The 21,876-nt window shown below is 33.6% G+C and overlaps 1 protein-coding gene across 7 annotated transcripts in view; it reads right to left on the bottom strand.

Moving 5' to 3' along the window:
* GPATCH2 (G-patch domain containing 2) overlaps positions 1 to 21,876 on the bottom strand; it is a 169,716-nt gene that overhangs the window by 131,124 nt on the left and 16,716 nt on the right. For 5 of the 7 annotated variants that reach the window (XM_036865843.1, XM_036865879.1, XM_036865873.1 and 2 more), the window contains exons 4-5: positions 19,342 to 19,524; positions 18,783 to 18,862 (exon numbers count right to left, since the gene is read on the bottom strand). In XM_036865843.1, the coding sequence (XP_036721738.1) occupies positions 18,783 to 18,862; positions 19,342 to 19,524 (263 nt within the window). Of the gene's footprint in view, positions 1 to 16,619; positions 18,656 to 18,782; positions 18,863 to 19,341; positions 19,525 to 21,876 lie in introns of those variants that run through there. The other 2 variants (XM_036865887.1, XM_036865869.1) reach the window with 2 other exon arrangements.

Below are 21,876 nucleotides of genomic sequence, written 5' to 3'. Positions count from 1 at the left end.
ATACCTACAAATAAATCTACGTTGATCTTCACAGGAAGCCCACATTCATTTATTCAACAGCCTCACTAATATACTGAGTTCCTAGGATGTGTCAAGCACGGTTCTAGATACTAAAGAGAGAGGCCAACATGACGGACCTTGAAGAAGAGTACATTCCAGCGGTTGGAGACACTAGACAAGAAAAAAAATAACTTCAGATTATGGTAGGTGCTATAAAGGAAAGAGAGAAGATCATATGAAGGAAGGTAATTAAAAGATGGAGGGAAATAAGAGATCAAAGTAACTTTGCCTAAGACTGTGTAACAGTGGTGAATCAAATAGAGCTCCTTCTAACTCCAAATCTCCTGATCTTTCTACTATATAATGCTACCCTTCCTATTTTTTTTGTGGAAAGACCTAATCAGTCAAAGGCACAGCTCAAATACCCTTTCAATACCCACTAGTAGAAGTGATTATTCTTTTTTCTCATCTCAGTAGTGCAACTGGTTTAAGTCTCTGCTGTGGCACTTACACTTTTCTCTGCTGTGCATTAGTCTGTACATACCAAATGCCCATAGGACCCTTGAGAGTAGGGACGTGTGTCATTCATTACTTTCGATTTCTGGGACCTGGTACATAGTAAATCTCAATACCTTTTTTGCTCTTCAACTCAGTAATGATTTTAATTTTAAATATGGTCACAATAAGTACTATTCATTTATATAAACTGTATCTTCTTTGATGAAAGATTTGGGCATGCTTTAAAAGAGACAAGAATAAATACTAAGTGTTTTGTTCTTTGTGGTACTCCCATGGCCAGTACCACATGCAGTGTTTTTTTCACTTGTTGGCTATCAGATCTTAAAATGTTTTGAATTTGAATACCTTGAGCTAGGGAATGCCCTTACTAGTGTGCTGCTACCTCCCTAAGCTATTTCCCATATTATCTGCCTGGCCCCTGAAGGCATTTGGGCTTTGGACTCCTGAAGTTAATAAGTAATAATAGTGCCTTTACAGTTCACAAAGTCCTATTACATACCTTATTTCAGCTTACCTTTTATTATCCCTATTTTAGGGATGAGGAAAGTGAAGCTCAAAAAGTGATTTCTCCTAGGTCACATAGCCAGTAAATCATGGATCTGAGAGAAGTTATTCTGACTTCTGGTTCCACGCTTTTTGCTTGCACTACACCAGTAGTGGTTAAAACGTGGTTCTGTGAGTGATAAAGTGATGGCAGTGGAGACTCTGAATGATAGGAGAGATGCCTTCTGGCATGGAAGTTTTCAGATAAGGTTTTAACTGAAATGTATTTTGATGAACGGGCAAGATTTCCCCAGACTGACATGAAAAGTGGGATGTTTCAAACGTAACAACGGTAGGAGCCAAATGACAGACACTGGAAAGTGCAAGACTCATTTAGAATGCATCAACTGGGGGGAATTAGGACGTGAAGATGGTGGAAAGATAAGTTGAAGTCCTAATGGCAAAGACCTAGAACAGGAAGAAAGGAATTTACATTATATTGGTTAAACCAAGGGAAGACACTAATAGGTTTAAGTTGGAAGTCAAATGGGTCACAAAGATCATGTTAGAATTTGAAGAGAGTTGATAACAGCAGGAAAGAAAGTAGAGAAGGAAAGACTAACCAAGGAAACTAGTTAGGCTATGTCAATGGCCAAGACACTGAACTAGAGAATTGGAGAAAAATAAATAGATTACTAATTGACCTCCTTAAAAACATTCACTTTGCTTGAAAATGGTAAAGTTCACCTGGCAATTCCTAAAACTACAGTTAAAAATGTTAACAAAATTGCAGTCTCTGGGACGAATTCACATTCAACTGAAAAGGTTAGCAAGAGGCAGGTGGGGGAAAATAGAAAAGGATGCTGGACCACGAATCAGACAACTGACCCTGCTCTACACCTTATTGGTTATGTCAGTTACTTACTTATCTTCTCAGTACCTTAACTTCCTCTTTTGAAGGACAACACTGTTATCCCTTGCAGAACTGAACGCTACCTGCAAAGGTGACAACTGTGATCTTGTAGTTATCGTTATCATATTCATTACTGATAGTAATAGAGAAAAACTATTAATACTTAAGTAATAAATTGACTCTGTATCATTAACCAATGTTTATAAAACCACCAGAGGAATACCATTAAAATCTATTATTGGTATTTTAAAAGAAAGGCATAAGCATTTCAGTTGACCACTTTTATTTAAAAGAGCATGATTTGATTTACTTTCATATCTAATGTGATATGAAAATCAAATTAGGAGGTACACATAAGTCAGAGATTACTTTTAAGGTTTTCACAGCTAGCTAAATTTATTAAACCCTCTAATTTGTTAATACAGAAATTAATCTGGCAAGTACCAATGAGTAACATACTTTATATTAAAGAATCCATATATCAAAAAAATCAGTAAGTTCACACTTTAAAAAAAGCAGCGCTATTTTTAGATGAACAAGTAAGACCTGTAATTCATGTCAGATCTTTGCCTTAGAAAACATGTTTTCGTCACTGTAGTTAGCTCAATTAATGAATTCTATTTCAGCTATTCTGGCTATACAAATTACCTTTTTTAACTGCTAAATTAATCATATAGCATCTTATATATTAGCGATGACACAAGTTTGTCAATGAGTTATAGGTTTGATTCAAATTAATGTCACTTTCATCTCTAATAGTATCCCTTCCGAAAATGTATTGTAGAATTTTAGTTGATATAAAAAGTATTGACTTAATACCAAGCCTCAGAACATGTTGATTGCAAACACATTTTTGTTAAATTTGTGGGAAAGAAAACTGATTCTCACTTTCATTTTTAAATTTTATGTAATAGTACAGTAGAGGTGCAGGTGGGAAAAAAAAAACAACAAAAAACCCATATACCAATCTGACCTCACTGTGGAATAGGTAAGGAAAGGTATAAAATTAAAATGACAAAGTCAGTGTTCACCATCCAGTATTTGAAACATCTAATTTAAGTCTAATGATAATATTAAGAGTATAAAGAATGGGGAATTCTCATGCATAATGTATTGAATTAAAAAACAATAACGACTACATTCTAAAACATAGTGTGTGAAAAACCAATCTGATTTCACACTTTTCACACTTAGGATACATTAAAAAAAGAACAATCTGAAAATGTATACATAGAGATTCAAAAAGTGTATCTGGAGATTAATAAGGGGAAAACCTCTGTGTCAGACATAGATAGAACATAGCTGATTACTGTGTTTCCTTTTGGGTTACTGCTATCAACGGAAAAAAAAAGCAGGCTCCCAATATGATCCTACTCTTCTTTGTACCAAATACTTACATGAAATCATGGCACTACTCTATGTGTATCTCTTTCTCCCCACTTTTTGATTCAAAAATGGATCTATGACAACTATCATCTAACGACCTCCTAAGTGCTTGTTTTATGAATGTGGCCCTTACTCAAGAAGTTAGACTGAAAAGTCTTTTAATCTCCTTCTGAAAAGAATTTACTGGATTGCATTTAAGTTCAAGTTCAAGGGTATTAAAATGTACAATGGAGAGTGAAAAAGGTGCTCGGTTATAGATTTTAACTTCTTAACTAGAAAACTGACTCAAAATAGATTTTCTAATTTACAATGAATCAAAAGAGGAAACAATAGACCATAGCAAAAGTGGCACAAATGTATCAAAAACCAAATGAATAAACATTTGAGGAGATTTATTATTAGAAATTGCAATAAATTTTGGAAAGATGAATTGATTTTAGTTAAAAGGTATAACTGACAATTTATTGGGCGGGAAGATGCATTATTTTCCAATTGTTATCCATCTACAGTAAAACTGATTTGTGTCCTACTGTATTTTATGGAAAAGGAGACTGCAACTTTCAGTGATTTAGATTAAATGTATTAATCATAACCAGGCACTGTGAACTATATATCTACTATTAAAGAAGATTTTTGACATTTAATTCTGTAGCAATATTTTGGCTCTGTACCACTCTTCCTAAATCCAATTCCTGCTACAGTTGGCAGATTTCTCCCTTTTAATTTTATGAGGCTTAAAGTAGCATTTAACCACCCATGCGGTAAATAATGCGGGATTAGAAATATTTAGTGTTTTGTTTCCCTTTCAGGAGTGGTAATCCATCAAATCCAAAAATGTTCTCTAAAATTTTTCTATATTTTTGGCAATCTCTAATATATGATATCATAAAAATTATAAAATTAAATAAAATGCATTACATAGCCAGAATAGATCTGCTTTTCTAAAGAACTGTGTTAACCCAAAAGAGCAGGTAAAGATCACTTTGAACCAGCAACATGAATCCCTATTAAAAAAAGAAAACAAAATAAAATAAAAAAATATGGATTAAAACATGATACTTGATTAGAATGTTTTAATTTTATTCCCTTGGGTAATGAATCTTAATGAGCGTGCAAATAATTTCTAGGCAGTTTAACCATTTAATATCCAACTAAACCACATACTATTGAAAGACAAAGTATTAGAGATATATAGGAAAACAGCTATTAAACATCTAGTTGTGCTAGGTATTTGGCTAAGTGTTCTATAAATGTAAAAATAAATTTTAAGTTTAGTACATCATATGGTGCACATTTGCCCCCATCAAATAAAACTGAATCCATAATTTTTTCATACAAGTGAGGCACAAGACAAAAATGAAATGGTTAACCTACAGAAGTTAATATTTCTAACTATAATTTAGAATAGTAACAAAACACCTTTACATTTAACATGTGAGCTTAAAAAGAATTAAAAACTTCAGTTAAAAAGTACAATTCTGTTATGAAATCAAAATAATCACTGGAAGTAACAGACTTTAAACAAAATCAAATTCCAATTTTTAAATTTTAATTTATATGAAATGTTAATTTTGCTTATTTATGAATCCAAATTATTACAATAATCACACTATAACTGCATGTGGTACTCTGAGACACATCAAAGTAATAAAGTAACTTGTCAAATGAGTAATTATCTATATTTAATCTATATATAAAACAAATGGCCCAGAAATGAGTAAAGTCTGTAATTCACTCAAGACACATTAATGCCATATATTCATAGTAGGAACATCTAATTTCTTCATGCATATTCATATCTTAATTCACTTTTAACAGTTCATGATTATGATTGTTATGAAAATAAGTGTATGTCCTCGAAGTGTCTAAATGAAATCAAAGTGTCTAAATGAAACCACCTACCAGAAATAAGATAATGTAAAAAGAAAATATGTGTATGTGTGTGTTTGTAAAGGCCCTTTTTTCATATATAAAGCGTCTGCCTTGCCCTTCTTGGCTTCATAGTGCTACACTGCAGAGCTGGGAGTTACACATTGGGAAAAATAGGAGGAAAGAAAATTCATCCAGTCAGCTAGACAGCCAGCACTTCTAAGTAACATCACAATGGAACGTAAAGGCATTTCAAGAACAATCATATGATCAATATATACAATAATGTGTTAAAAATGTGTTAGTAATATATATGACACATACAACAATTTGCTGAAGAAACAGGATGACTCTGAGATTATGTTCAATCAAGGAAAGAGTTAGTTTAATTGGTTTTTCCTATAAACAGACAATTCCAAAGATTGGGCCTGTACTAGTGCTTTAAGAGGCTAAATGAGGAAGCAGGATTAGGGAAAAGTTGTGATGTTAATAAATATGAAGAAAGCTAATGCCAAATTCATAGCATGAATTATTTACTTCAATACAATTTGCAACAACTTAAGAATTCAACAATAAAAATTCATAAATCTTTCCTCAAAATGAGAACCCAATCAAATTTTGAAATGGACCACTTTCACAAGTTGACAAGAAACTTAAATGTCAAGTCTCATGGTATTTTCAAAAGCTAACGTTCTAAAAAGCTAAATTGCTATAGCTCCAGCTAAAATACAGAAAAGAGAATAACTTCTGAAAATTTTCGTATGCAAAAGGATTGGAGTTCAGAAGACCTGGCTCTGATCGTTCATAATGAAGCTAATTCTCTGAAAATCACTGAGTCCACACAATGGAAATTACAGTAATACTTATACCACAGGATGGTGGAGTCTATAAAGACGTCCTTTACAAAATATTTAATGCTATTTTAATATTTATTGCTGTCACTAACCTTTTTGGATATGCAGAAACCTAACTGATAGGTAACAAAAAAATTTACCTTCTAATAAATTTAAGAAAGAAAAGATTTAAATATCAGCGAGGACCTAATAAGTTAAATCAACAGATAATACAGGAAAGGAGAGAAAACATATGTGAGGTGAAAACAGAAGAGCTGACAGGAGGGATGGACAGCATATTTACAATGTAATGTAATGATGAAAACTATTACACTGAAAAATAAAACATATATCCAATTCAGTAGATTTAACTTGATCAAACACAGAGTAATTATTTACCCAATATATTCATTAAATTGACCAAACTATATAACTAAGATGTATTTTATTTCAGTGGGCCACTAGGCCTATCAATTTTTTACAAATTAAAAATTCATTGGAAATATTTTTACCCTTGAAGGGGAAGTAGTATAGCTTGAAGGCTAAGTCTTTGGGGAGTGGGTCATAGGGCCAGAGTTTAAATCCTGACACTACCAATTACAAGATGTGACCTTGAATAAGTCATTTAAGCCATTTGCCCTATTCCTGGCTTATAAAATGGAGAGGAGAATAATATTTACCTCAGTACCTTTTTTTGAACATTAAATGAATTAACATACATAGAGAGATTAGAACACCACCTGGCAAATAATAACTCAATAAATGTAAGCTAATATAATTAATAGTAACCAAATATTTCTGTCCTTTAATATTAGTTACATAAAATAAAAGCTGATAGAATTAATAATATACTAAAATGAAATATTATGCCGCCAAACAAATGAATAAAAAATAGGTATAATTTATAATCTCTCAGACTTTTTTTAAAAGTTTAAAAACCAAGGTTCAGATTAATCGATGCTGTATTTGCACAGATGGGTATGGGAAGAACTGGATATGGGACAAAGACTTTCCACTGGATACCTTTTGTCCTATTTATCTCTTAAAACCTGTGAATCTACTACTTTAAAAAAAAAAAGAAAAGAAAATCAAAAGAAAAGAACACTAGCTAGCACTTCCCAGGAAACGTAACCCACTAATCACACAATGCAGCTCCCTCTCAAAACCCCACTAAAATGACAGTGAAGAATAAAAAGGTATAACTCCACAAGGACACAGAGGATAGGAAAGAAGATACCACCAGACAAGCAAAGTCAACAAAATCACAGAAGAAAACGAAATGGATGTGTGGCTGGCAGCTCAGCTTTCTCTAGCAAAGGGGTAGGGAGAGGGGGGCGATAAAAAGTAACTTGACTGAAGCAGCAGACTCCAGAAAGGTTCAGAAATTGGAGGCGCCAGACACCTCTTCAACAGGGAATTGCTGGAAAATTTATTTTTTTAGATTGATCCCTAATCCCAGTCCTTGGCCACACAGTCATACAATGTTAGCACCCCTTCGCTATATCCTAGCAGAAGCACAAACAGTGTATAAGACACTGTTAAACCAGAAAGGGGCCATACTTATGGACCACATGATATACCTTTAGTAAAATTAAGAGAATTCAGTGAGAGTCTGCAGACTGAGTGCTCCCTGTCTTCTGCTTTGCAATCAGAATGTTGGCGAGTGGAGTCAAAACACTCGGCTACTCCCCACTCCACGCGCCTTGAGGCAGGAGATTACTTATTAGGGGGTTATTTCAAAGGAAAATCCCTATGGATAGCAACATTTAAGAATTCCCCAACCAAAAGGTGAGCATCTGTACACTGGGCGTCCAAGCAGCTTTTTAGTGCTGTCTCAAATGGAACCTTATCTGCATCACATCACTAAGTACATAAAAGGACAAATTAAAAACAATGGAAATGGGAACCTATTGTATATGTATAACTGATTCACTTTGTTATAAAGCAGAAGCTAACACACTATTGTAAGGCAATTATACTTCAATAAAGATGTCTAAAGAAAAAAAAAAATAAATAAAAAAATAAAAAAAAAAAACAAAAAAAAACAATGAAGAGGGAATTCTGTGGCGGTCCAGTGGTCAGAACTCCGTGCTTTCACTGCTGAGGGCCTGGGTTCAATCCCTGGTCGGGGAACTAAGATCCCACAAGCCATGCGGCATGGCCAAAAAATTAAAAAAAAAAAAAAAAATTAAAAAATAAAAACAATGAAGAACTTAGATACTAATATTGGTAGGAAAGGATGTTACTTAAGGTTGTACTGGCCATGTAACTAGTGGTGGAAATCTCCCTAAAAAGCGTAAGGTAATACCCAGTAAATCCCTATCAACATTTTAAAAATTATTAAACACATACTATGGGCTAGGAGCTGGACCCCTGTCACTTGGGTGCTACACGTACTTGGGGACACAATGCAAACATGAGAAGATGAGTAAGAGTATAAAATAGAAAGGTCACCCATTAATGAATGAAAGAATGGCAGAGACAGCAGATGCAATGGCACTTCAGATGATGCAGTGATCTCTGAAGTGTGAGGAGTTGGGGAAGATTTTGACGAAAAGGTATGGAGCCTGAACTGCTCCTTGAAGGATATGAATCTACCAGTAAGAAGAGGGGTGCACTGGTGTGAGCAAATGTAGAGAAGGAACGAATATGACCGAGTAAGGGAAGGTTGATGGAGGGGTGGGGACGCTGTGAACCTAAGACCATCTGGAAAGGAGTGAAGTGTTATATATAGGTCACAGGTGAGCAGTGAAGGTCAGAAGGAACAAACCTGCATTTGATGATAAAGGCGTGAAAACTATTTTTTGACTAGGGTATAAGCATGTTTTAAAAATGTTTCCTTGGAGTTACATGTGATACGGATTAGAGGTAGGAAAACCAGAAGGAAGAGAGACCAGGGAGGAGACTAATGTACTATCAGAATGTAAGGTTAGGAGTAACGACACTAGGGCAGCGGCAGATGAAATTTGGAAAGAAAGGGTTAATATGACAAACAAGGAAAGAAAAGTGTCTAGGTGTGGAAAGAGTGGAGGAAGACAGATATAACACATAAAACTAAAACTTTAAATGAAGAATGAAAAACTAGTTAGGATCAGTGCATCCCTTAGCAAACATTAGGTCTCTTCTCTCTCTCTCTCCCTTTCCCAATTAATTTTTACTAGCCAAACTGCAAGGTGCTGGGGGACAAAGACATATCTCACTTCCCACAATGAAGAGATCACAAGCCACCATTACATGTGCATACAGCTGAACCAAGAAATCTATGGCTGAAAACACAATTAAGCAAGACATCAAGTTTCTGAGTCAGAGGTCACATATACTTATTTATTCATCCAACAAATGATATAAAATACTCCTTTAAAACATATTTGTGGATCAGAAAATTAAAAGAATCTATCAAAGATATATGTAAATGAAATGGGATGAGATGAAATCTAAATAATAACTTTATTTTCAGGATCATGTAGTTTTAAAAGAAGCATTTCTAGACTATAGTACAGGAAACCCCTTTTATTTATACGACTTCTTTGTGAATTCTCAGTTGTTCAAATTGACCTTCAGTTGGAGGATTTGCAGGTGACTTCAATATAGAAAGCACCTGTTAAATATTATTTGGAAGTGTTCTACCCATCATTGATTTTGAACTCTTCTTATATTAGATACCTGACATATCTGAAGGCAAATTAGAAAACTGAGTTTTATAGACCATCAGAATAATTCTATCAGCAACATAAAAGACAGAAAACCAGAGTGGAAGCTTTGAAGAAAGTGAAGTGTTTGCAGCATTTCTGTTTCCCTGATTTTGATTAAAAAAAAGAAAGCAAGAAAAATATTGGGAACTCTGGCAATGTCACCATAATTTTAAAGAGCAACAAGGAATGGAATCTTAAAAATAATACAGATGAATCTACATACAAAACAAAAACAGACTCGGAGACATAGAAAACAAACTTATGGTTACCAAGGGGAAAAGGAGGGGGAAAGGACAAATTAGGAGTATGGAATTAACAGATATAAACTACTATACATAAAATAGATAAGCAACAAGGATTTACTGTTGCACAGGGAACTATATTCAATATCTTGTAATAACCTATAATGGAAAATAATCTGAAAAAATGAACATTCATAACTGAATCACTTTGCTATACATCTGAAACTAACACAATATTGTAAATCAACTATACTTCAATAAAAAAAATATATCTCACAAAAGGACAATCAATGTGATTCTACTTACATAAAGAACCAAAACAGGATTTAGGAATACATATGCATGTGGAAATTTTTAATGTCAGAGGGTTGAGATACACAGAGGAATTAGAATCTTCTGTTTCTGAAGGTGGGTGATGGGAATACGGGCATTTGTTTTTCTGTTATTCTGAAACTATACATTTATATCACCTATGCACCTATCTTTGTATAAGATATTTCTCAATAAAAATCTTGCCATACATCAAAAAAAAAAAAAAAAAAAAAAAAAGGCAACGAGGAAATGGGTCTTTAGTCTACATTTATGGAGTCAAATAGTTACCAACGAGCAGTCTTAATTTCTAAAAAGAGCATTTTAGAACATATTGGAAAAGTTTCTTTTTTCTTTTTTATTTTTTGATCGCGCTGCGTGGCTTGCAGGATCTTAGTCCCCAGACCAGGGACTGAACCCGCACGTTCCCTGCAAATGTTTCTTAGGATACAACAGAGAAGAAAAATATTTAAATGATAAGCATCATAATCTTTATAAGAAGTATTTTTTAAAACCGCAAATGTTTGCAATCCAATGTTTTTAAGGAGATTCATTAAAAAGTCCATAGATCATTTCTTCAAAAAAAAAAGAAAAAAAATCAATCTTAAAACAAGCCATTTCTTTACTAATAAAGTGAATGACCTAAGAATTTGTATGCAAGTACCAATGTGAAAAAAATGAAAAGAAAGCATGGCATTTCATGATCTTTAAAAATGTAATAAAAAGACTGGTTGCCCTGCATAATATTTAAGTAGCCATTAAAGCATGAGAAAAACTATTAGAATGTTAAAATATTACATTTCTGAACATACATTATGATTTAATCTAAAGGGGAAAATCAGAATAGTATATAAATATTTGGAACCTGCAAACTTTCTTTAAATAAAAAACAAAACAAAACATTCAAAAGCACCAGAAGTAATACTGTACTTTACAAATAAAAGTGTCCTTTTGCCATTTGCAGGCCCACGTTTTGTGGACTTTTAAAAGCTGTGGTCAACCCGGTCTGGAATCAGGAGAGATGTCTAGGACATAACCCAACTTCCTGAATGAACAGGTGTGAGTAATGCACACTCTTGTTTCTTTCCCCACATTGTTAATAAAAGCAATGAGAAGAAAGGCACTAGATCGACCAAGGCTGAACATTATTCCAGCCTGCAAATCATATTCTCTCCAATCACCTTCATATCCTGTAGTTCACTATTACATTACCCTGTTTAATTTTCTCCATGGCCATTTTTACGTACTCACCCTCCTCCCCAACCAAGTTTATTTTTACTTACTAAAATATAAGCTCCAGGGAACCTTGTCTGCTTTATTCACCATTGTAATCCCCGAGACCTAGAACAGTATCTAGCACATAGTAGAGGCTCAATAAATACTTGCTGAATGAATGGATGCTACCCAAAGGTTGATCAGAAAATCAGATCTGGTAAAATAAAGGGTTCAGTTGACTGTGGATCCCACCTCCTAGGGGAACAGCTAGAGAGCTTTAGACTCCTGATATAGTCTTAACTTGTAACCACCCAATGTACGCCCTATACCACTGTCCATGTGATCTTCCAAAAGACAAATCTGATCCACTTAACCCCCCAGATATTACATCAGTTCACGTGCATTCCCGCGGACCACAAAAGTCTGAAATGATCTAACTCCTGCCTACCTTGCCAACCAAACCCTGTCTACCATATACTCAACACAAGCATACCTTATATTTCAGCAACACTGGATTCAGTTTCCCGAATATTCCACGCTGTTTCAAACTTAAGCCTTGCCCGTTCATGTTTTTCTGTCTGCCAACTCCATTCCCAATGAGTTAGTGAGCTCCAACTCATACTTGCAGTCCCAGCTAAAAGATCTTCCTCCTGTGTGAAGTCCACCCAGAATTTTGCCAAGTTCCATTAGAAAGGGGAGGAAAGGAATAAGAGAAATACAGAGGGTATAATCACAGTTGAACTGAAGTAGAAATGTGACAGAGGCCAGGCACGTTATACAAGATTGGAGGGATAATGAGGAACCATGGAAGGCAAGCAGGGAGAACAAGTTGAAACAGAGAGCAAGGAAGCAGACCTGAATTGGCTAATGCTAGAGATCAGGAAGAAGGTATCAAAAACTACCTGAGAAACAAAGAAAAGGATCAGAAAGTTGGATGTGGGTCCACAGTGATTAATCTGATGGAAGCAGTAAAACATTTTAATTATTATTTTTATTATGGCACACACCTTGACTGTGCTCACTATTCAAGACAGCAAAGAATGCTGCAAGGATTTCAAAATAACTCATACTTCCAACAGCATTTTGTAGGAAGGAAGATTTTTTTATGAAGAGAATTTATTTTTTATTTATCAGTAGCATGACAAAAGAATAAACTTCCAGACTGCATTAATTCTGGTTTACTAATGGAAAAAGAAAAGTTAAATGTGTAAGTTGTAAACATTAACCTACATTACAGGGATGTTCTTAGGATTAAATGAATCAGAATATATAAATAGCACTTAGAAAAGTATCTGACATATAGTAAGCATTGTAATAAGTGCTTGCATTCATTGCTAACATTCGCTTTGCCAGGTTCCAGATTTCTGAAACATCATAAACCAAAAAACAATATATGAAGCCAAAGCAATTCTAGTACTAAGTTATCAGAGAAGCAAGCATAAGTAGTTTAAATAGATAGAGGAAAAAAGTATATGTGGCCAAATTTGACAGTATTAAAATACCAAGATTGAACATATGTTTATATAATTTTTCCTAAAGGATTTTTAAGACTAAATATGGAGAACAGAATAAGCATTCAAATACCTGCTGAATGAATGAATGTATTATTATATATCTGTACTATTTGAATTTGTATATATTATGTTCTACTTTTAGTAAAGTAGAATATAATAAAACTAAATATCATTATTAATACAGATACTGTTTTTAATGGGACAGAATAAAAAATTGTTAGATTCATATTTTCAAATATCAATTATGGATATTCAATTTATATGACATGAAATATAAAGTTGTGAATAATCACACTGAAATAGAGAATTTTAACGCAAAGAAGAGACACTGTTAAAATGTCTTCTGTAAAAGAAATATTTATTATAAATCTATTAAGCAGTACTTTTCAATGATATAAAATCTACTTTATCTCAAAATAAGTTCTAAGAAAAAAATATCAGTTTCTAGTGTGAAATCTGGAGCTCATGTTGACTTTGAGATAAGATTAAGAACTAAATTATTAACATACATAGTAATAGATTAGAATATACATGATACAATGTATATTTAGACTATAAAAAATTCTAAATATGTATTCTTTTTGTATTCTGCAAAGTATCCAAAAATGCTTAAAGATACAAATGAATATCAATTCACAGAGATTATAATTAAGCATTTAGTTATTGAATTCCAATGAAAAATATTAGATAACTAGTTAGCACATGGTCAAATTACAGTTGAGGACATATGCTGGGAATATATTAAAAAATCATTTTAGGTCTGTTTTCTGTTATAAAATTTCTCCTTTATCTTAGACTAGGCTAAAAGAAAAGTTTATGTAGTTCCCTTATTTAAACCAAATCCACTTAAAATGGGTCTCCTGTTATAAAAGGCTATAAATCGGACTAAATATTTCTACTCTAGTATCCTAAGAAACAATAAAACAACAGTTGAGTAAGACATACAGAGTAAATCATTATAGTATCGTTATCAATATGCCACTCATGAAATCCTGTCTTCTATGACTTCATGAAAGTGAAAAAAATGATAATATTCCTTTACTCTTACAGAACGAATTGACTCAAGAGTCTGAAGAGATATAAGTTACTGCATTGTTGAATACAAACAATATGCTTATTGTATAGCATGACAATTTAGATTAAGGATTGATGTTCACATTTTTTTTTAATATTTAAACTTGATAAACATGTATTAAATAAAAAGTCAATAAAATCAGATTCATTTTCTTTGCTAGAATAACCACCACCACCATCACCAATATACTTTTTCTCATTCCAACCAAACAAAAACCTGGACTGAAACAAATATAAAATCTCAAGATAGAACCCTATAAGCCTTATGTACAATTCTTTATGTAATATTTATGTTGGATTTCAGGTACTATATTTTAAATGGAGCCATTTATTTCCTGATCTTTCAACAGACTACTCAATTTGAATGCTAATTTAGATAAATGTAACACTGTGGAAAGACCATCCATTTCAAAAAAAGATCAAGATCTCTCATCCACAGAACACACTGATTAATTAGGATGCTTAGGGGTAGCACATCTCAGCTAACTTAAATGCTATGCTTAAGTCAGGTTAATCGGATTCACTTTGCCAGTACAGTATCCCCAAACTGATTCTGGGACGGTTCATTATTCTGAAGATTATCATTCTGAATTGTACCTGATGCACAAATTCTGGAAATACAAGAGATTCAGGCTGAATCTCCTGGATAATGGCCCCATAATTATTATTTCCTTAATTCTCCTAAAAGAGGTGAATATAAGAGGCTTATTAGTTGGGCTCCAATAACCTAGTGCCTTATTCTAACAGAAGGACAGCAATAGTTAATTCCTCTTAACATTAAATTCTCAGGAATTTATCTGGATTCTCCCTTCATGTACATGGACAAAATTACTTTTAAGAATCAGATAACTCTGGACCAAAACCTCCTAAACAGTGCTGGTCTTTCTACAAATAAACAGCTTAATAATTGCAGCGGTTGGGGTAGGTGGGGTGGAGAGGAGAAATTTAGAACAGGTTTTTTAGTTTGCAGTTAAGTTTTGAGATTCAATGCAGTGTCTGTCAATCTAAAATTCATTCAAAATTATTCTTCACAGACCATGTTAAACACAAGGGCCGGCTCAAATATGAATGAGGTACAAAAGAAACATAAAAGGCTGCAATCAAAAGCACTTTAAATATTAAACATGAAGGGATATTATATATAAAATACGAACAGATAAGTTTTAAAGTCTAAAATTCTGCACTTTGACCCATGATACAACTGTTCTTTACATCATGAGCTTCTGTGTTTAATCTATCTAATAATATGTGTGACTATCATTTATTTAATATACACTATGTGACAAAGATGGTGCTGGACCCATTACGGAAACACAATCTCATTTAATCCTGACAACACTTCTGCAAAGTAATCACTGTCTCTATTTACCAGAAAGAGAAAATGAGGTTCAAATTGTAATTACAAGTAAAAAGAAGAATCAGAGTGGGGATTCACCAACGTCTGACTTCAAAATCTGTAAATTTTCTACAGTACCACTTTGCTCTTCTACAAAACTAACTGGAGTCAATCCTCACTCCAACCTGTAGGTCCTACATATGCAAATTTGCATATCCACTAAAATTTATTTGTAACCCCCAAATCAATACTCATAGTGCTTTCACGGTCATTCACAGACGTGAGAAAAGCAATGAAAAACTTGAGTCACCTGAGGCACATGTGCATGCCCTACTGAAGTCAAACAAGGCAACACTGCTTTCTTGTTTTCAGCTCTAATACCGTAAGCAAGTGTCCTTTTTGTGGTTTATTTAGTGCCATGTTTTCCACCTTTTCGCGCTTTCTTTGGTGATTCGCTGTGTTAAATGGTCCCCAGGCATAAGGTTGCAGTGCTGTTTGCTGCTGCTAAAGCACAAAGAAGGCTGTGCTGTGCCTTACGGAGAAAACACACGTATTAGGTAAGCTTTGTTCAGGCACGAGCTATAACGCTGTTGGTCATGAGTTCAGTGTGAATGGATACACAATATATGTTAAATAAGGTGTTTTTAAACGCAAACATACATAAAACAAGGCTATGCATTGATCAAATGATGAAAATGTCACGACCAAAGGCTCACAGGAGCCTGCGAGGCTGCGTTTCTCTTAGGAGCAATGGTTCAGCATTCGCTAATTCAGTGTTGCCAGCAACTTTATAGAACATTACTATGGTGAATAATGAAAACTCTGATTGAAAGTTTTTCTCCAAAAATGTTTACATTAATATTTCAGTAAAAGATTCTCCTTCTGTCATTTCCTTCAAAGAACATCATTATTTTTTGTAGTCATCACCCATCTGTTTAAGAAAAAGAAACCTTATGCTGTCATTCCATTTAATGGGTTGCAGCTACATGTGTCTGACTTTGCTCAGGAAACTCATCTCTCTTAAAAGCAATCTGGCTTTCCAATGTGAAAGTCTAAGGAATTAAGTTTCATTTCTTACTCCTGGATGTCAGAGCTACTGTTTAAAGATGACTGTTTCGTGAGATTACGATTTTTAAGACTAGATGGTCACAGGTAATAGGGACAGTACAAGCAACAACAACAAAAAACTTAGCATAGGAATTTAAAAATATCAGCACAAATTGGAACTCTTACCTTTCTTGCCCAAGTCAGATATTTTATTAAAAAAAAAAAAAAAAAAGATTACAGTACTTAAAACTCCAAACAAGGACAATTCAGAATTGAAAGAAAGAAAACCTGAAGGAGCCCATTGTCTTCAGCAAAATTTTGAATACAAAAAACGTGGACCAGGAAAACAGTTTGTGGCCTAATGCACTAGTTCCATGATAAACACACATATATAGTATATCTCCATCAAGTGAAACTTAATCACCTTTTTACAATTGAGAGAGGGAAGGCAGCTTTTACTATGGTTAAGCCATGTATCATCAACACCATGAAGCTAGCCTATCAGTTGTAATAGCTTCTATAAAACACAACAGTGAGATCGCAATAAGCCTAGAAAATGGGCTACAAATCCCAGCTATGCTCAAGCAAGCAGTGAACCAAAAATAAAAATAGGTAAAACTGAACCAAGAGCTAGATAGCATTCATCTAGCTTCATGATTGGTAAGGCAAAGTTCATAGGCCAAGGTTTTAAAGTGACTTATTCAGATCTAAAAGACAGTCGTTATACAAAATAAAATAAAAACATTTATGTAAATTCAGAAAAAAAATCACGAAGTTTCACTCCAAAGGACATAGCACAAAAAAGCTTACTTACAATGACCGAATACCATATTATTGTCCCTCTAAAATATCACTTTAAATATGCAAAGGTAAAGAGACTCAAAGTTGCACTTTATCACTTTTAATCTCTCCAGTTTAGACAAGCAATCTAAAAGATGTCACACATTCCTACTTAATACATTTGCCGGAATCTTTCAGATTGTAACTTTAGGTAAAGAAAATGTCAACTTTAAGTTTCTTTTCCAATCATCATATTTAAATTAGCCATTAAATGCTGAATTAACAATTAATCCATACAATAATATAAAAATACATGTATTAAATCACAATTTTCATCGATTATTGGAACTTAATAAAAATATTAATCATTTTAATATAATCATTTTGAAGAACTAGGCTGAATGTAGTGTAGTGTCTAAATTATACCATCAATAGAAATGTTACATTTTCCCTTCTGCTTGGTGAAAATGAGCTCATGCAAGTATTTTTGACACTCACAGTGACACACACATTTGCCATTCTAAGGATGTGTAAGCAGCTCTCACTTTTAAACATGACAATATGATTCAGTCATACAGTATTTGTTGAAATACCAGCTTTCACATGATTTCAATACGCTCTAAGCAAGAATGATCATTTTGACGGTTTCAGGTATCAGACAGAGAAGATAATTTAAAAGGTAAGAGTAAATGATTCCACTAGCACAGACGAGTTATCACCGTGACTAGTTTAAAACTAAGATTTTTCCAAGTACAATAAAAACTGTACTATAAAATACAATGGGTTTGCAAATACAGAGCAATTATCCAAGTAGAGAGCAAACTTGAACAAAATACAAACTCTAGCAGATTATCAACCTTACCTATTACTCATCTTAGCCCTTGTTTAAAATACCCTGAGTAAAATGCAAATATTTTAAATAATGTTGGCTATATAAGATTTCTCTAAAAATGAACCATAAATGTCAATGCATCATGTTTTTAAATTTACAACAGTCAGATATGTAAAAATGAGTTCTTATCCAGTCACAATATAAACATTAAGGAATACTGATGTGAGATCTGGAAGCTTTTAATTCTCTAGCTTTTGTTAGCATGTTGGCAAAGCAAGTGATACATAAATGGTTTCAATGTAAAAAAAAGATCATAAAAGAGAAAAATATATAAAATTTACAGTAGTTTCTACCCACCCTGGGCCAGCCTAGATCCCTAAAAGCCTCCCCCATCAGGTTCACTTCTGACTAAAGGAAGAATACCAGTCCTCCAGCAAAAACAGCCCCATTTTTTCATCAGAGAGGCTCTCACTTCAATGATATTCCTCCAGGGGAAGAGGACAGGAGCCAGGTTCCCTCGAATGTCATTCCCCAGATGTTCAAAACGTAACTAATTTATTAGCATTAGAAGATTTGGTTTATAGGGGAATCTCACTGGTCCAGTTTGTAGCCTACAAAAAAATGGATTATTTTTAAGTATAACATTAGAATACGAATAAAGGATGAGGATGTGGCTTTTTATTCCATAGAAATGGATACATTTCCAAACATGAGAAGTAAACAAGAAAGCATGCCTACCATTGAAGTTGGGGTCCCTCCCGATTTTTTAATATTCTTGGAAGGCATTCCATGAAGGCGACTGAGTCTGGCTTGGAAACCTGGAAAATCAAAGTCCTCAATTGAAGGAGGGTCTATGATCATTGGAGCATGGAATAAGATCCTATCAATTCAGAATTCAAAGCCATTTGGAGGGGGAAATATATTGAACAGTAGTGGGGAAGAGGCAAAATTCACACTTAAAAGATCCGAACCGATGCCTAGTAGGGTTTTAATGCAGCCAGCACACGACAACCAATTGTTTAAGCATTAGAGTATTATCCTGGGTTTTTCTTTCCTCCCAATTTATCTTTCTATCATTTCAACGTTTCTACCATGGGCCTAGCAAGAAAGCAAGTCAACCTTCCGAATAAATTGAAAGCGTGAGAATTCAGTGGGAGCTGAATTGCTGGTCACCATGTTTCCTCATAGCATCTTGTGTCTATAGTCTTTCATTTCCATTTAGCACCTCCTCTTTCAACGACTATTCCTAGACTGACTATAAGTCCCCAGTATCCACCAGTCAGGCAGTGCTACTGACCTCTTCTTCCCGGATGTGACATAAGGGGGAAAGAACCAGTTAGGATACTTTCAAAGACAGGATCTGGTAAATTTTTGTCTAGATCAGTAGGATCTTCCTTTTCCCACCAGGGAATGACTCCAGTGATGCCACAAGCTCCCCCTGATTCCTTTTCATAAAACCAGTCGCTCTGTTCATCATCACCTGTGCAAATACAAGAGATCCCCCAGAGATTCAGTTTCATCATCCAAATAAACCAAGCTGTCAGATTCAGATTTAAAAAATACAAGATGGTAAGTAAATCTGAATTTCAGATGATTCATTTTTAATATAAATATATAGTACTTGCACAAAATTTTCAGTATACGTCCAAATACGAAATGGGTCCTACTTATACTAAAAAATAATTATTTATCTAAAATTCAAATTTAATTGGGGATCCTGTATCTTATCTGGCAATCATCTATATAATCTGTAAAGAAAACTTTTTATTCTACACCACGGTTTCACTTAAGAAATTTTTTTTTAATACTATGACAAGAACTTCCATCAACAATAACATAAAATGTTGTTTCAGAACCAATTTAAAAATGTGAAAAACAATAATATACTGGTTAATCCTTTGGCAAAAACTGTAGGGAAATCCAGTTAAGGTACTACCCTTTCCATATTAAGGAAAAATAAACCTTAATCTCCTGCCAGGAATTAAAAGGTATAAAATTATAGAACTCATTCTTTGCAGCTGATAATGGTATATAATTAGCTTAATTTCATGATTTCTATGGAGTGCAAAAGGGGAAACAATCATGAACAGATGTGACTAAATGAAATTAATCTGATTAAGTTCATTAAGAAATAGTTGTGAGAAAGTTGATTTTAAATGAAAAGTGACAACACTACAGAGTTTACAGAGAAACTACACTGAACCTCTACAAGCAAGGTATTCTTAAAACAGAATACTATTCATAGTAAGTCTGACTTCTAGGAACATCCTTGAGTGTAACCATGAAGTAACAATCAATTGAAAATTCAGTTTGAAATGTGCCCTTGGTGTGAATCAACAGTATTTTGTATTTTTTTTAAAAAAGGAATAATAAAGAGATGTATAAGGAGACAAAAAAACAACAAAAAAAAAAAACCCACAAAAAGCAAAACAGAAAAGCAGATGGTTTTAAAAATAAGAGACAAATAACATTTTGAATATGATCTGAGATTCATTAGTCTTCTTCACGATTCTTAGAAAAACTACTAGCTTCTAAGAGGGTCGTCACAACTGCTGTAAACTTTTCTCCTTTACAGAAGACTTCTGGTTTCCAAAATCTCTTACTACAAATGTTTTTAAACACAAACTAAAAAAACCCTTAAACTTCCATTGAAACTGATTTTATGGGAAATGGCTGTATTTAGAATTATGAGGGAGTTAAAAATTTAGAGCATTTGGAAAACCAAAGTCACCTGTTTATTTCAATTGAGGATTTAATAAAAATTATTTTTTTAAAAAAACAAGCAGAATTCAAAGCACACATATATTAGTACTTTCATTGAGAGTTACAGTAGAAGTTCACAGGTCAGGTATAAGCATAAGAAAAGAAAGGGAGTCACTTGAAACTGACTACCCTAGATCTTAATTCCAATTATACAACATTATAATAGAAAAATGGGGTTATTTTATTTTTGATGTGATACACAACTTTATTCTTAATACAGAAATCAAATAGCTACAGATTAAGAACTTGGGTTCTAAAGTCAGACAGAACAATTAGATTTCTACTGTTTTGTAACACTGGGGAAGTTACTTCAACTTTATTAGTCTGGGTTTCATCATCTGGAAAAAAAAAGAGGGGGAGATCTCATAGGGTTGTATTAAGAATCAAACAAGAACTTAAAGTAAGTTAAATGTAAAAAAGCACTTAGCAATATGAAACGTAATAGGCTCACAATAAATGCTAGCAGATTATTCTAAGCCATTCAATGCTTCTCAAAGATGGATAGGCTTGTCAAAACGTTATTTTTTTAAAAAGTGTTTTCATTTCATTTCATTACCAAAGGCAAGTTTATAACATAACTTTGGGTAGACATAGGTGTTTTAACAAGAATTTAGGTATATTATCAAGGTAGTCAAGCTTACTCTCAGCCCTGAGGTTCTAACATATTTCAGTGAAGTCTATGGTCTTCAAAACAATTATGTATCTATTTAACAGGGACAAATGGTTTACAAGTAAGCAAAAAGGAATAATAATTTAATTTACTTAATTTGTACTGCCAAGAGGAGGAAAAGACTAAGAAAAACACTGTGGGGCAGCTATTATATTATCCTTTTTTTCATAACATCATTAAACTATTTATAATTAAAAAAAATAAATTTTGTGGGGTTTTTTTTTCCCTTAGAAATTACTGCTTTCCTCTAAAGATCTCAAGAAAGGAAGAAAACACTTATGATAAGTATTCGTTTGTATGTATCCTGCCCCCTTAGTAAGGTTTTCATATTTTCTACTGGGACAGGTAGTTTCAAAATAATGCCACGTTAAAGTGTGAAAAGCTTCAGGAAATTTCAAA

This window comes from Balaenoptera musculus, chromosome 1 (assembly GCF_009873245.2).
Source record: "Balaenoptera musculus isolate JJ_BM4_2016_0621 chromosome 1, mBalMus1.pri.v3, whole genome shotgun sequence".
NCBI classification, from domain to species: Eukaryota; Metazoa; Chordata; class Mammalia; order Artiodactyla; family Balaenopteridae; genus Balaenoptera; species Balaenoptera musculus.
This window is presented reverse-complemented; position numbering and strand designations above follow the sequence as displayed.